Source organism: Lissotriton helveticus, chromosome 10, assembly GCF_964261635.1.
Source record: "Lissotriton helveticus chromosome 10, aLisHel1.1, whole genome shotgun sequence".
NCBI classification, from domain to species: Eukaryota; Metazoa; Chordata; class Amphibia; order Caudata; family Salamandridae; genus Lissotriton; species Lissotriton helveticus.
In genome coordinates, this window is record NC_136071.1 from 191411509 (window position 1) to 191428743 (window position 17235).

Consider the following 17235-nt stretch of genomic DNA (forward strand, 5'->3'; position numbering starts at 1 on the left):
GTGTTGAATCCGCGGTGGGCTTGACTTTGGTCAATCTTCCTGTTGTCTTAATCGGGGCATTCTTGATCACGTTGCGTGTGAACTGTCTGCTCTCACCTTCCGCGGTCAGTATGTCTCCTTCCAGTGGTGTAGCTACTGTTAGTTCAGATGCTCGATCTCTTTCATGAGTGAATAATGTTCTGGTCCTCTTCCGAGTACCCGCATCTGCTTTTACTTCCGTTTGTCTTGTCCGGTTGAGGGCAACACTGTCCTCCAATTCAGGGTCATGTATATCAGACAGTGTGGTGCTATCTGAGGAGACTGTCTTGGCTTGATTCGATGACTCATTCACAGCCTCGGGTTGTCTGGCCGACTCGTGAGCCGTCTGTGCATAGGCATGTTTCTCTCTCGTCTGATGGTCACTTTTTACTGACGCGTCCGGTTTTCCTTGCGGAGTGACTGGCTGGTCCCTTCCCGTCCGGTGACCAGGGTCCACTGTCTCTGTTTTCCCTCTGTAAGTCCTTTGGGTCAGCCTCGCGGACCCCTTCAGGGGTGACGGTGTCTGATCTGTGTCCAGATATACTTGTGACTGACCTAGCAGGTTGTCTTGTGGCATGACTGAGTGTTCAGAGTCCTTAGTGTGTGACGTGTTGTTCTTGACGTGAAGGATGTCCTTTGGTTCCATGGTGCGTTTGGGTGGTTGACGCCATGACTGTTGTCGGGACCATGACTCGGTCAACTCACGGGATTGAACAGACGAGCCCTCTGGGTCAGAGAAGTCTCTTGTCGACTTCCAGGATCGGACAGACGTGCTCTCTGAACCAGAGAAGTTTCTAGCCATAAACGTGCCTTCTAGGTCAGAGAAGTCTTTTGTCGACTTCCAGGATCGAACGGACGCGCTCTCTGAATCAGAGGAGTTTCTGGCCATACTCCTTTTGAAGCGTTCCTTTGAGGGTGTATCGGGTGCTGGATGTCTGAAATAAGTGGGCCGTGATGTGTTGTTCAGTGACTCAGGGTTGTCTTTGAAACGATTCTCCGGGCGCCTTCGTCGACTCGTCTTTGGCATTGTTTCATTCGAGAAGTTGTTCAGCAACCACGTGCTTGTTCTTTGTGTTTGCTCTTGAGATTTTCCATCTTTGTCTTTCTCACATGTCAACGACGTCTTCTCAGTTTCTTCGTTGTCCCCGGTGTCATTGATGCGTTGGTCTTTTCCTGTTCGTTGATGGGGAGGGTCGGTTCGTCTTATGCGACCTATTTCTTCTTCCCACTTGTTTGGCGCTCGGATACCCATGATGTGGGTGTGATGTGTTCTCCTGCTGGATGATGTTCCTTCAGACTCATCTTCACAACTTGACGAAAAGTGGTCCTGCGCTGACTTCCAGTTTTGACCATTTTGAGCTTTCCTTCTATAGTTTGTCTTCCTTACTCTCTTGTTGTGTAAGTTGCCATCTTGTCCAGGGGTGCGATCTGTCCCACTTGACGCTCCCTCCTCGTCAGACTTTGAATGGCATCTTGAGGGTGACGAACTCCTTGAGGTAGTCCTTTGACTGATTGACTCGGAGTATTTCTTGTCACTGTGTCTCTCCCGTTGGCCAGACTTTGGATGATACCCTGAGAGTGAAGAACTCCTTGAGGTTGTCCTTTGACTGATTGACTCAGAGTATTCCTTGTCATTGTGTCTTTCCCGTTGTCTTTTCATTGGTCTGCCTTCCCTCTCTTTATTTATTGTTTTGTCTGTTTTCCGAGTTTCATCTGTCCGGGCGACTTGATAATTTGCCTTCAGACTCGGGTCCCTTGATTTGTCTCTTGCCTTGACGTGCATTCCAATTTCAGCCTTCCTGATTATTTCTTCTAGCGACCACTTTCCTCGCAAGATCTTGAGCTTTGTGTCGGGGTTTGCGCAGCCCTCAATTATCCGGAGTCGAACTGCGTCCTCGTTCGTAAAGGTGTTGAAGTGGCAGCCTTGCACCAGGTTTTGCAATCGAGAGATGAAGGTTGGCAATGGTTCACTTGGTTCCTGCCGAGCTGTGTTGAAAGCGATGCGCTCTTGATCCACTTCCGCTTGTGCGGAGAGACGGGCACATAGCTTTTCTTGGAGTCTTTTATAGATTTCTGTGTCCTCTTTGGAAAATGTTTCGATTGGGCATCGGCCCTCTGGACCCACCAAATGGAGGAGCAACATTAGACATTTCCTCTCTCTTTGTTCACCATTGGCATCCAGGAAGTCACCCAATGTCGCCAGCCATCGGTTCTGTTCAAGACACAGACTCCAGGTATCATACTGCATTCCTGGGGGTGGTGCTCTGAAGCACGGGTTGCGTCGGTATGCTACTTCTTCCTTCGCCATGAGAAGAGGGTTCTGATTGGTTGTATTCAGGCGGGTTGCTCACTCGGCTTCTCGTAGTTGTTTTTGAGTTAATCCTCTTTGGTCAAGGCCTCGGGTCTGGTCATCTGCTGGGGCGTTACTAATCCTTGCAACCACCACCGTATGCGCCAGTGACTAGAACTTGGATTTCCTGCGTTCCGAGATGTCCACTACCCAGCCGCGCTGTGCCGGTCGCAGGGCTCCTTCTCCGCGGTGAGGCTAGTGCAAGTCCTTTAGTCACCTCCGTGTATGTTGTGCTTGTTTCCGGGACCGTCCTTCGCAGTCTTGCCTTCCTCTGAACCTCGTGCGGTTCTGTCCAGTAGCTCCTCCCCTTTACGCTCTTCGGTATGTGTTCACCATCACCTCTGGAGGTGCTCGTGCCGGTTCGCTGTTTCTCGCTAACGTGTGTTTGTTTGCTTTTCCAGTGCTTGTTGGTTTCTACTCGCCACTGCTTGTTTGTTGGTTCTTGACAGTGCTTGTTTCCTTCGATTGGCCAATGCTTGTTTGGTCTTCCGGTGTCAATGCTTGTTTGTTTGCCAGTGCTTGTTTTATTTCTATCGCCAATGCTTGTTTTATTTCTATCGCCAATGCTTGTTTTATTTCTATCGCCAATGCTTGTTTGTTGCCAATGCTTGTTTGTTCTCCGCCAGTGCTTGTTTCTGTTATGTTCGCCAATGCTTGTTGTTAAACTCAGCTCGCCTGACCTCAAAATGGCCGCCTACAGTTTGCACAGAGAGGATGTCCCAAAAGTTGCCTGACTCAAAGATGGCCGCCGTGGTTATCTGCAGGCACTACTTTCTCTCTCTTCATTCAACCTGATTCTTCACACGGGACTCACCGGCAGTTGCTTGCAGGGTCAGCATACTCCAGATTTGGCTCCCTCTGGTCACTGCTACAATCAGGTGAGGTTGGGGTGGGCTCCCGCCTTACTTTGCAGGGTCCTCGGCGGTGACTTGCCAAGTCTCACGCATCGGGGGTGAGGTGCCAAAGCTCACGCATCGGGGGTGAGGTTTTCCGACGTCGGACCTCACCCGGGCTCAAATTTCAGCGCGCTCAGCAGCGCTTAGCAGTAGACCTTCGTGGGGCGATCCACCCCAGGATTCACTCTTCTCTGGCCACTACAGTCTTCAGGTTGGGTTGGGGTAGGCTCCCAACTCACTTTCAGAGTTCCCGCTCTCCGGTGCCGACAGCGTGCCAAAGCTCACGCATCAGGCGGAGCTCGCGTTTTCGGCGCGAAGGCTTCTTCTTTTCTCGAGCGCTTCAGCGCTCGTTGTAGCGGCTCCCTCTGGGCTCCCACAATGACAGGAGGGGCAGGGTCACCTACTATTTATCTCTCCTTTGGCTGGCAGCATCACCTACAGCAGCAGACTTTCTCTTTTCGACGCTGCAGGGGACAGGGTGTCTTCTTGGGGTTCTGCACGCAGTGGGCTTGCTTATCCCACCCTCGTCGCCAGTTGTAGCATCCAGCTACAATAACTACAGACACGTGGGGTTACCTTAACTGGAGCTTTATTACACACTTCTTGCTCCTACCCTGTCCCTACTCTGACTGTCCTTGGTTCCTGTTCTCCGGCTCCTCCTGTTCCTGCTCCTCCCTCTGACTCCACCCCCCAACCACTAGACTGCATCCCACAATACTACAGGGTGTATTGTTGCATCCAACCTAAAATGCCACAAACCCTTTCCCTTGTATTGTTCTCCTACTAAATTCTATGGTAGTTTCCTTGTAACCCAACAAGTCAATGACCTCACCTTGATACCCACTGAGATTGATGTGCTTTGGAGACAAATTTACACCTGACCACAGTTTCTCAAACACTACCCTTGGAATGATTGTGTACATGAAACCAGAGTCTACAATAAGTTTTACTATTTTCCCATTGACAATGAAATCAGCCTTAGGCCTAGTCTTCCTGCCCAATCCTTCCTCAGTATCACCGACACTCAAAACCCTATCTTCTTGTCCCACTACGCTATAATTATTATCTACCGTAGCTATCTGGATTTGCCCATTTGCTTACACACTGCCGCAAAATGTCCTCTGTGGCCATATTTCCTACACTTTTTCTCTAAAGACATGCATCTGCGATAATCAGCAGTGTGGAAAGTAATACCACACCTATAACAAGGCTTAGTGTTCTGCTTAGGTTTTGGCATATTGCAACCAGATTTCAGTACAGCAGCTACATCAGAATCATCTCTATGATAGAGAAAATATTTCCATTATTACTCTCCTTTTTGTCCATCTCTTGCATGCAAAGTTGTGATTGTTCAACTACTTTAGCAATGTCTATGGTATCCCTGAGTGAAGGATTTTTTGGTGCCCAAAGACCCTCTTGAATATTCCTGCATATGCAATGAACAATCAACTAATCCTAGTGCATCTGTCATTGCTCCAAATTAACATTTCCGAGAGAGCTCCCTTAACTTAGAAACAAAGTAATCTATCAATTGACCTTCCTCTTGCTGGTGAGTGTAGAATTGGTAATGATTCATAACTAAATTGATCAACTTAACAAATCTGACTTCCAACTTCATCTTAGCTTCCACATAGGCATCTTCAATTGGGTCCCCATTGGCTGGGCATCAGGTGGTAAATACTTAAAAATGTATTGTCCTTCTTTGCCCAGGTTATTCAGATGTAAAGCTTTTTTACCGGAAGTACTGAATCTTATTCCATCTAAGGCTTCCAAGGAAGTCTCAAGCATAGTTAGCCATTATTCCAATTCAATACAAAGTGGACCTGGTGAAGCCAGAAATATCGGAGGAGACACAATGGCACCATGAGATTAAAAAAATTAGGTTTATAGATGGAAAATAGAAAGCTTCCTCTAAAAAAATTTATATAATTACAAAACGCTGTACTGTACAGCACAGGCAAGTTATCAATAAAATACCAGTGTGAACCACAAAATGATAAATGAGGAGGAAGAAGTGGTGTGTGAGTCACCGTAGATAAAGAACTGACCCACGAGAGAACAGTGCCTAATGTACTCCTCAATTAAACAATAAAGGAACTAGGGTGTGCGAGTCACTGAAGAGAACGACTCACAAAGAAGTGTAAAAGTCACTGTAAACGAAGAGTAGTCTAGCACAGAGACGATAATGGTGTGCGGGTCACCGAAATCAAGGGAAGACTTGCGGAGTACATATGAGTCACTATTTATCCCCCAATGTAAAATGGTACGTAGCCATGTTAATCTTGCTCTGACGTTTGGGAAACAAGAAAATGGCAACTGATGACATGCAGCAGGATGTGAGTTCGGCAGGTGATGGCTGTTCGTTTTGAAAACATGGGAAGCGTTGTGACACTCAGAGGCTTGAGCTCGGGGCTCTTTCCTTGGCTCACTCTTGCTGGGTATTCACACTGGCCTGCACATGATGACGCTTGGGCTCCTGACTTCACTCACACTTACTGTGAGCTTGCGCCTTAGTCACGTTTTGTGCCAACAGCTTGCGCAAAAGGTAGCACTCACCCACCAGTCCTTAAGTACTTAAGCCTGCCTCACTTTGATGCAATGACATCGTCTTTGGTGCCTGTGACATAAGTCATCCTCACAGGCTTAAATACTCCTAACCACGCGCTGGGTCCACAGCTACCACCTCGCCGCAGGGATCAGCTGTCTCAAATTGTCACCGAAGTCTTGACTCCAACTGCCCTCATTAGAAGCGAAGATTATGTTCCACGTTGCTCACAAGGTAGGTAAAGACAAGAAGCAAGTATGACAAAATAACGCTGCGCGGCTCCGCAAGCCAATTTGCTGCGACGAGCTGTATCATTTAAAAGCACAGGGATGCACCATATTTCCAGCAATATGGCACTTGCTGTGCTCTCCCCTGCACCAGTGCTAAAACACCAGCCATCCACCAACGAAGGCACCCTTGCACCATGGTGCAAGAGTTCTTGCATTACGTACATGATTGCTGTTGTGCAGGATGGGACACCTTCCTGCACAAAACCTTTGTGATGGCGTATTCCTATCTCAATGTTTGCAGCAGAATGCAATAAAAGTATTTCTCCTCGTTCCACCACTTCTACACCTCCCCTGAGGAGGCCTAGGATTCTGATCCATTCCCAGGTTTATGAAACATTGTAAATCTGGGAATGTGGCAGAATCTATGGGAGTTACGTGGGAATAACCACATCAATGCCTGTGCCACACCCCTGTCATGCAAAGTAATGTGTGCAAAAGAGCCATATTTACAAGGCCATGAAAAGCCACACAGGGTGGCTTTGCATGGCCTTATAAATATGAACCAGCACACTGAGTGTCGATGTGTCAAAAAATATGGAGCACCGGGGCGCAAGGGGCTTGAAAATAAGCCCCATGTTGTTTAACCGCATGCGCGCTGCGACGATTTTCGCGCTACGCGGCTTTTTTCAAAAAGCCGCGTTACATGACGAGCTCAGCTCGTCATCAGCGTGCGAGCGGCGCAACTGATGACGAGCTGAGCTCGTCATCAGCGCCGAAGGGGTTAATGTCCTGCCTCATCTACATTAGGCCCTTTAATCTATATACATAAAAAGTATTCCTCGTGTTTTGCCACCCAGTAGAATCCCAAATAGCATTGACTCCTCTTCACCCAAAAATACAAATTAAAAAAGTTAACTGGAATCCTAACACCATCATTTAACTCTCTCTGAGACTTCCGCCCTGGAAGAAAGAGGGTTAGTATTTGGGGTGGGTGGTCACCCACCTCAGGGTATATTAACAATAACTTGTCAGTGTGACCCCAAAGTCACTAAATAAGCCTAAGCTTAGTAGGTATGGCACAGAGTAGTCATGCTTAGCCTGGAAAGTATTTATGCGGTACTCCAGCAGTAATAAAGTCAAAACAACAAATAGCAGAATTCCCAAACTGAATTATAAAAATAGAGTACAGTATAATAAAATAAGAATGACGGGGATTACATGCTCGACACCCTTAAATAATATACTTGTTAAATATGTAACATCAATTTTACTTTGTATTTTGAATGATAAAAAAATTTGCATTTCCTTGTTTCCCCACCAGATTTACCCACTGGAACATTAGTGTATCAAGAAGCTTCATCAACCTCCATGTATAGTGGATGTGCATCATTAACAGGTACATTGTAGAACAAATGTATTAATGTCTTATTTTCCAACTGCTCCTGTTTTAGAAAAATAATGGGAGAGAGGTGTGATAATGATACCACTTGGTAAAGGCAGCCACTTATCCATCTATTAGTCCATATTTAAAATGGTATGATTTAATTCTAGTTGTATTAGCATAAAAAAGTGTGTTGCAGCAAGCTCTGCTCTCTTCAGTCCCTTTTCTAATTCCCTAGATGTGAAACAGATCCTCATCCCTCCCTTGAAACCTGAGGTGGAAAGCCGGGTGCGGGCGAGCGGGTGTTAATGTGCGGAATTGCTGCTGATTTTAAAATTGTTGTATTCTACCTGCTGATTACTAGCTATTTTATCTGCTGGCTACTAGCGATTTTAACTGTGTTGTGTTTCACTGTGGCGCATTGCGCTCCTCTCCCTCTTCCGAGTTACCTGAGGCGGAAAGCCGGGTGACTCTAGGACTTCTTTTCATCACTAGCATTCTAATCTGACACTTACCCTTCGTTTCTCTGCTATCTGTATTGCACTGCTTTGCCTTCAGTGTCCGTCACCCATTCAGCCGATTAGGTGCTGAAGGGTTTTCTGGGACTTGTAGGCCTCGCACTTTTTGCGGCCATCTTGGGGGGAGGCAGGCGCGCCGGGCGGCAGACTGGTGTTGCTGCCTCTCGCCGGCGCACTTAAAACTAGGCACCCTCGCCTCCACGCAGCGGACGCGGCGAAGGAGCGCCAAAGGAAAACCCGTCTGCGCCCGTCAGCGTCCTGGAGGCGGACGGGTGCGGGCGTGGCTGGGACTGGGTTTACCTGTTGGTAGGTAAGATGCTAAAATATACCCCGGGTGAGCTTTTAGCTCTCAGAGATAAGGCAAATAACTGCTGCATTGTATTTCCCAAACGTCTCAAAGGCAAGAGGTGTTGCCCCAGCTGCAGATGGTTACCAGGCAATGGCTCCATTTCCACTTCCAAGTCTAAGTCCAATAGGAGCACTTGTCTACTCCTTAATACTAGGTCCCTGTGAAAGCATGCGCTAGACCTTCACAATCTGTTGTCTGACACTAAGCCCACCTGTCTCTGACTGAGACGTGGCTGGGGGACTGGTCTGGCCCTGATATAGCCATGGCGCTTCCCCACAACTATGTTATCTTCAGGAAGGACAGAGCCAACGGCAGGGGCGGAGGGGTTGCGATGGTGGTGGATAAGCGCCGCGCATGTTCTATTATACACACTGCCGACATCCAGGGGTGTGAGACCCTCGGTTTTTCTCTGTCCCTGTCCCCTAATCATTCCTGCTCTGGGCTTTTGGTCTACAGGCCTCCCGGTCCCATCGGTTCTTTCCATGAAAAGCTCCACTCTGTGATTTCTGCACTATGTGTAAGATCACAGCACTGTTTGCTTTTGGGCGATTTTAATATCCATATGGATGTGGAGGACGCGGTAGACACCATTAAGATCAGTGACACCACTATCTCACTGGGACTTGTTCCGTGTCTCTCTGCCCCTACACATATCAAGGACCACACACTGGACTCAACTGTCCCGATTGATACCTCCATTACTGTGCCAGTCCTGTGGTCTGACCACTATTTAGTGAATTTTCAGATCACTCACTCTGATAAAGCTTGCTCAAGTGGGCATGTCCGCCAATGGCAGAACTTTAGAGCTCTCCATCGGGTCTCCCCGGACATGCTGGCGCAGGCCCTACTTACTTATCCCTGCCAGCGGACAGGTATTCAAGAGAATGATTTGGAACACCTGCTGTCTTGGCTTGTCCAGCAATTAGACGAACTCGCTCCCGTCCGAGACGACCGATAAAAAATCTCACCGGGCTTCAGCTCCCTGGTTTTCTACGTCTCTGGTGGAGAAGCGGCGGCAGTGTAAAAAAGCAGAAAGAGCATGGCGCTGCCATTAGGATTTAGCCTGTAAAGAGACATACAGAGAATCTATTAAGGAATATCACCGCGACATCACCTCTGAAAAAAAGTCTTATTTTGCTGGAAGAATTGAGACAGCTACAAACTCCTGCAAATAAATATTTCAGATAGTGAAGGAATTTACCTCTCCTTCTTGGTGCTGTCCCAAGAACTCGCACTCTGAACTTTGGGTCACTGAGTTAGCTGACTTTTTTGCCAGCAAAATCAAAACCATCCAGGCCTCTTTTGTATCTTCTGGGGTGGTCGCAGCTTCGGTTGTGTCTTTACCTACATTGATGTCAGTTGCTGAGGGTTCTACCCTCTCGAATTTCCCTCCTCTTTCTTTTCAGGCCTCCTTGAATCTTCTATCGAAATTAAAATCAGGTTTCCCGCTCGACCCGTGTCCTGCCAAATTTTTGGCAAAAGTCGCACAAGTGATCAATCCTCTAGTCAATCGGTGCTCAATCTTTCCCTCAGCACAGGGGTGGTCCCACAGACATGGAAACAGGCCCTGATTCTGCCACTCCTAAAAAAAACTAAGTTGGATCCCACGGCCCACGTTAACTATAGGCCCATCTCTCTTCTGCCTGAATTCGAAAAGATTGTAGAGAAACATGCCCATCTGACCCTTGTCAACTTCTTGGAGACTACCAATACCTTGCACCACTCACAGTCGGGTTTCCGGTCTAACATGAGCACAGAGACGGCATTGCTGGAAGTCACGGAGGCCATCAAGGAAATCTTGGACTCCGGGGGCAAGGCGATGCTAGTGATGCTGGATCTCTCAGCGGCGTTTGACACCGTCCCCCATGGCCGTCTCCTTTTTAGACTGCGGGAGATCGGCCTGAGGGGGGCGGTGTACAGTTGGTTTGAGTCTTTTCTAGCTGACCACCAGCAAACGGTCTGGGCCCCCCCGTTCTCTGCCATGGTGCCGCCATTGGAGGTATGAGTTCCCCAGGGCTCAATTTTGAGCCCTACTCTTTTTTAACATCTATATGGCCCCTCTGGCGGCACTGGCGGAGTCCCACGGAGCCCAGATTGTGTCGTACGCTGACGACACCCAGCTCCTCTTTGCCTGTAACAGGGACTCTGACTTTGACGGAGAGAGCATCCGAGGCTGCCTTGAGGCTGTGTTTGACTGGTTTCAGCAAAACAACCTCAAGTGCAACTCTGATAAATCCGAGGTGCTTTTCTTTGGGTGTCCCTCTGTCCCGAGGTGGAAGTCTTGGTGGCCGGCAGCCATGTGTCCTCCCTCGGCCGACTCTGCGATGGCAAAAAATCTTGGAGTGCAGATTGATAATAGCCTTACCCTGAAATCTCAGGTACTGGGCCTAGTAGGCAAATGCTTTGGCCTTCTAAAAATGCTTAGGAAATTCCTGCCCCTACTATCTTTGGACCACAGAAGAATCACTGTGCAGGCATTGATAGGCTCTCGTCTGGATTACGCCAATGTGCTGTACCTTGGCCTCCCGGAATTCCTCCTAACGCGTTTGCAAACTGCCCAAAACTTGGCCGCACGTGCCATCTTCGGCCTCCATCGGAGATCTAGTGCCAGTGATCTTTTAAAAACTCTTCACTGGCTTCCAATGAGAAAGCGTATTGCCCTTAAAGTGCTCACTTTGGCCTTTAAGGCACTTCACGGCACTGGTGTTAAGTACATCAGTAAACAGATAGATTTCTATCAGCCATCTAGGTCACTTAGGTCATCTTCCTTGGCCTTGGCCTCTGTGCCAGCTATTAGGCGTGCTCGCTGTGGCGGCCGCTCCTTTAAACGTCTGGCACCACAGATGTGGAATGCCCTGCCTCTGTCTCCGAGGACGAATGACAATCTTTTAGCGTTCAGGAAGGACCTTAAATCATGGCTCTTTGTTCAGTAGATCTCTGTCTGCTCTTTTCCACTCTGTACCGCCTTGGGTTTCTAGCGCCGGGACACTTTTCGGAGTAGCTGAGCGCTATATAAAGCTCATTATAACATAACATAACATAACAAACACTCCTCACACTGTGGTGACACAAGAGTATTGCAGTCAATATTCCAATTTATATGATGCCCTACAAAAGTTATTCTTACGCAGATGTACCAAAAATCTTTATGTACTGGAATGATGCTAACCCCACTGCAGCACAGTTAATAAAACCTAAAATTGGGTCTACACTTGATTTTTTTTTTCAACATGAAATGGCCGGGCTTGTAAGTTCTAGATCTGTTCCTGCGTCACATGTCAATGGTTATTTTTCTCAGCATGAAAACGTGGAGAGGAGAGAAATTGTTAACAATGTCAATCAATTCAAATGCAATTTCTCTAGACACATGGGGGGTTATTCGGATGGCGGGCAGACTGAAGTCCACCAGCCACCCTTGCGGTGCTGGGACCGGCCGCCAGGCGTGCGGTGGTCCTGCACCGCCAATTAGGATGCGGAATACGACCGCCAGGGTAGCGGTCACATTCCGCATTTTACAGCAGCACCCGCCACAATGCCAAAGTGCCATGTTGTGCATTGCCATACACAATGAGGCAGCCACTGTGCGGTGCCTGCCACCTTGTGCATGGCAATGTAGGAGGCACCATAGGTACCCCCGAGGTGCAGCCCCCCAACTCCTCCCACCCTCCTGGGGGCCCACAATGGTCCCCCAAAGCAATTCCCCACCAGCCTTTCCTTCGCCGTGGATAGTCATGTGAAACCCTGCATCCTAATATGGATGGCGGTGCCTTCTATCAGAACAATTGCCGACTAGCGGAAAAGAGGCGGACTCACTTTGCGGCAGCGATCCACCCGCCATCATAATCACCCCCATAGTAACTACTGACCACTAAGTAAAGTTAGTAAATTTATTACAAAGCCAGAAATAACTGGAAATAAAGACACCTCAAGACTAGGGTGTAGAAATACATTGGCATCTACATAAAGCCAAATATGCAGATAATGTTGAGTCAGTACAACACGCACAAAAAATTAACTCAAGAAATAGAATGCGGAGGATCAAAAAGCATGAGTCCAAATTTCCCTGCATTGAGGGTTGATGAGAATAAAGCATTAATCTATCCCTCCACTAACGATAATGTGACTCCCCTACTTAAGCATTCTTCGAGGAAGGATAGAGAAAGGTGTCAGCATGGGGAGTCTTCCTTGAAAGTCTCTCCACTCCAAAGGGTCAGGTAGCATGAAGCTTTTGTGACTGCACTTGTTCTGAGATGGTCTCTCTTCAAAAGCAGTGAAGAAGTGTTGGCTCTTTCCTTATTTGCAAGATTCCAATATCACAAGTATCTTTCCAGGAATCATTTCGGGTCATGGCATCCACTTGGTCCACGTTCTCATAGGTAGTTTTCCACAGAACGGCGATGTTCCTGAACAGTAACATGATGACTTTGATTCCTAATTCTCTTAATTTGCATTGATCCAGGGGAAGACTAGTCAATTCAATTCAAAGATAGCTTTATTCGATTTTTGACATAAAAACCATAAAAGCACAGTTTAATATACAAAAGAATTTGTTAAAAACACAGATTTGATAATTTAAAAAGATGTTTTACAAAAATATTTACATTGAAAGAGTAATGTCTGTCAAATTTAATCAGTAGATCAATTCATGGACGCTCTGCACCTTACTGTATATTTAGGCTGTGGGGTTTTAGGTTTAAACCTATAATAACTGATAAAACCCCACTGGAAGAAAAATAGCCTTCACCGGTGAAAACATATAAACACTGAAAAAACACCTGCACAACCACAAACTAAATGCCAATCAAAGAAAGGAAAAAGAGAGTGAAAGAGTCATTTTTTTCTTCTTGAAGAGGTCAATACAATTTAACTTTGCTATACAAGCTAGCAGTAAGAAAGACTGGCTAACATTATTCTGCTTGAGTTTTGTTCTTTAGGGATGCCACTAAAATATTGTTTCTTCTTCCTTTTACTTTTTCCAGTTTTTTGGCCTTTGGTCTAAAGATGCAGGGTTTAGTTATATATTTTAGGTGTAGTTTAATTATTTTATAAACTGAAGAGAATCAGGAAATATCAAACTCATATTTGATATTTTGGCTGCATTTGATTCTTTCACTGATAGGTAAAATGGCTGGTTTCATAAAAATCTTTCCTAATATGTGTCATCACATTAACCCACAGAGAATGGGTAAAAACCCTTAATACATCAGACCATAGTTTCTAGTGGGTCAGTATTGATAGTAGGTGAATTGGCAACACCTCAGGCTTTAAACATTCAATGCAAGGTATAGTGACAAGTATATATATATCACCAAGCATCTGGGATAGTGGTGAAAACATGACACCAGACTTTTGGAAAACATGGAATTCAACTATATATATAAAAAAGTTATGTGATGACCTGTCAAATTGATACCCGAGCTGAAGTGATTCCCTCTAGGAGATCCTTGCCACTTGTTAGATGGTATGCTGAAAGCATCTTTACAATCTTCAGAGTTAATGAGGGATGCTATTGACTTTTTAGTCCATTCTGGTGCACTCTTTTCCAATGCCCAGGAACTAAAACGCAAATATTTATCATTTTGTGCTTTATGTGGCATCAAAGAAAGAGTCATCCCAACTGTGTCCCGTAACTGATGGTTCTCATCCCAAGGGGCTATGAATGCTGAGAGGGCCTTTTCACAGAAGTTTACATGGGAAGCAAAAAGCGAGCGCACATGACCCAACGACTCACTGAAGAAGTATTGTATGGTGTACTACAATAAGATTAATTTGCAAAAATCTATTTGGACCTCATATACACTATATGTACACTGTTTATATACCATGTTCTTTCAGTGCAGAAAGCAAGCAATAATAAAAGCAAAACGTTCCATAAACACCGGAAAAACACTTTTTCTGTTGTTTTTAGTGGCGCGAAAATGTGTAATCACTGATAACAACTGTTTTTTAAGATATTGAAAACACTGAAAAAACCCCACCAGAATTCACCAAAAATAGAAACTGAAAACAGGAAAGCCTATGTATATTTCAAGAACATAGCCACCGCAGTGACCGTAATATCATCCTCAAGCATGTACAGTTTCAGTAAGGCTGGTCTGCATTGTCTTAAACCCCATAATTTTAGCAATGGGAATAGATATTTCTTTCTTCCCCATTCATAAAATTTACAAAACAAAACAACATGGATGTTAGATTGTTTAGAGATGTTATCGCATGGGCAGAACTCCAAATCAGCATTCCAGTCATTTATAGTAGGAAATGTTAACAGTCGATATAAACAATCAGTCCTCATCCTAGCTATCAAAAATCTTGTATAAACAGAGTAAGTCGGGGACAAATAAAGCGGAATACCTACGCCATGCAACAAGAGGTGATGATAAACGATCGTTGGTTTGTTGCCCTCTAAATAGGAACGCCTATCCTCAAGAGAGCCTTGACAGCAAACCTTGAGGTCCTTTTTCGAGATTGAAAAACATGAGGTAGGATTTTCATACAATTCGGGTAGCCCCAGGGAAGTTAAAAATGTTTTAATATAAAGAAGCCAAGGTATTTTCCTTGAGGCTGTTAGAGCCATACAGTCTGTAATCACATCTCTGTTAAAAGCTGTTTTGTTCGAGGTCCATATTTTATGCCAAAGCAAAATTGGAGTAGTCTTGATTGTATCTGAAATATGAGCCCGGGCAAGCTCATTGTGACAGACAGTAGTAGAGATGGAACGTGGAACTGCTAGCAAGTATCTGAGGGAGGCGTTCTCGTTGGTTTGTAGCTCACGGCAGTCCGCCATGCCCCAGATGCCAGCGCCATATGTCACTGTGGAAACACATTTTGCTGCATAGATGTTAAGCAAGATCTCAATGGGTTTCCCACCTAACTTTTTAGCAAACTTCTTTAGGGCTCCAATTTGTCTGATGATAGCCAGATTACGTGTATGAATAGCTGTATTCCAGGTTCCTTTAATATTAAAATGTACGCCCAAATAACTAAAAGTTTTCGTTAAGCTTATCTTTGTTGAATTTAAGAAGATGTTGCAAGATGTGTTCTTTTTTGTACTGCAGCACATAGTGAAGGTTTTACTCACATTTATCTTGAGGCCTCTCGAGCCCATGAATGAGGAAAAACCTGACAACGCTTTCTGTAGACCTAGCTGTGTCCTAGACATAATAACGGCATTGTCCGCATATAATAAAATTGGAACTGCAGAACCATTAATTTTTGGATAATCGACATCTAGTTTAGCCAAGAAGTCTGCAACACTATTTATATAAAGATTAAAAAGAAACGGGGCGAGGATGCACCCCTGCCTGACCCCTTTTTTTATAGGAAATGTATTAGTACATTTTCCATTCTTTTCGTATCGGGCCTTGGCCCCTGCTCCACGGTATAGTTCCTTTATGAAGGCTAGTATGTTTATATCAACTCCCAAATCTGTGAGGGTGGACCACAGTATGCTATGGTTGAGACAGTCAAAAGCAGAGCTTAAGTCTACGAATGTCATATATAAGTTGCTTTTCTTAGCCATTAGATATTTGTCTGTAATCAGAGCTAGATTGAGACATTGCTCCACCGTTCCTAAGCCGGAGACAAATCCATATTGGAATTTAGAAAGGACGTCGTTTTCCAAGGCCCATGCTTGTAATTGATTCAACAAAACTCTCCCTGCCACCTTCATCATGGAGTCCAGCAGGGAAATCGGTCTGTAGCATTTTGGGTCCATTCTCTCACCCTTTTTAAAAATCAGTATTATTATGGCTTCTTGCCATGTTGTAGGGAAGCCTTCCAGAGCATAAGAATTTAGTACATTTGTAATAATCGGAGCCCATAAATGTATATTGTATTTAAAGACATCGATGGGGATACCATCGGGTCCTGGAGCTTTGGCGTTTGAGCTTTCCAATATAGCCAATTCCACCTCTGGATAAGTAAAATGAATATAAAGCGGAAATGACTCTATCTGACTTCTTTGAGAGTCATTCTCCTGTATTCTCTTTGCTTCGGGATTGTGTGGTTCGATCAGCTCATCTAGTTTATACAGCTCAGTGAAGTAATCTGTCCAAACATCCTCATTGATGGCAATTTCTATGAGGTCGGACGTCCTGTCCCTAAAAAAGGGTGCATTTACCTCCCTCCAGAAAACCGTATTGTCCCTTAGGGTACTTGCTTTTATTAGTGCCTCCCAAGCAGCGTCTTTGAGTTCCCTTTTCCTCTTCTTAATTGCCTGTCTATAAACCAATCAGGCAGTTCTAATCTCAGATTGGATTTTGGGTGATTTTTTTAGTATGGCCTTAAGAATGTTATGTGCTTTTGAGCATTCTGAGTTGAACCAGCCTGAACTCTTAGCCCTAAGTATTTCTTTTTGTTTCCTAGTTAGATTTTTCCTGATTGTGGTTGCAATTTTTTCGAAGGCAGATTTAATTGCTGATGGATTAGGAGGGTATTCAAGACATATCTGGAAAAGGTCAGGGTCAGTTGTAATCAAATTTTCAAGAAATTTAATTGTATTAACTGTGGACCATTTTATGGAGTATCTGTTTATAGATGCCAAGGATATTGAGTGAGAATAAAGGTTTTCCGTTATATCCCCAAACTGGCTCCTGCTAGGGGCAGTGTGGATTTTAGCACTGATCGGGTAGTGGTCGCTCATAACTATGTCTTCTCTCCTAGCTTCTAGTGCATCACCATTTTTTTTTTTTAAACTGTTTTTTATTAATTTTGTGCACAAAACAGACAATTCCAATTCTCAGATCATCCCATTCATATACTGTTCCTCCACGCCTTGTACACACATACCCATTCAACAAACCCTAAACCTAGCATCCCACCTCCCTCTCTACCCCCACCCCCCCTTGTCAGTGTGCCTCACATCCCCAAATACGGTTCGATTGGTCCAATATTACAACAGCAGGTGGCCCTCCCCTTCATGCACCGCCCACATAGAGCTCCAGGTATGA

At 45.4% G+C, this 17235-nt stretch overlaps 1 protein-coding gene across 1 annotated transcript in view; it reads left to right on the plus strand.

Moving 5' to 3' along the window:
• LOC144786128 (uromodulin-like) overlaps positions 1 to 17235 on the plus strand; it is a 649354-nt gene that overhangs the window by 73584 nt on the left and 558535 nt on the right. Inside the window, exon 4 of the mRNA XM_078665094.1 lies at positions 7361 to 7435. Within this exon, the coding sequence (XP_078521220.1) occupies positions 7361 to 7435 (75 nt within the window). The remainder of the gene's footprint in view (positions 1 to 7360; positions 7436 to 17235) is intronic.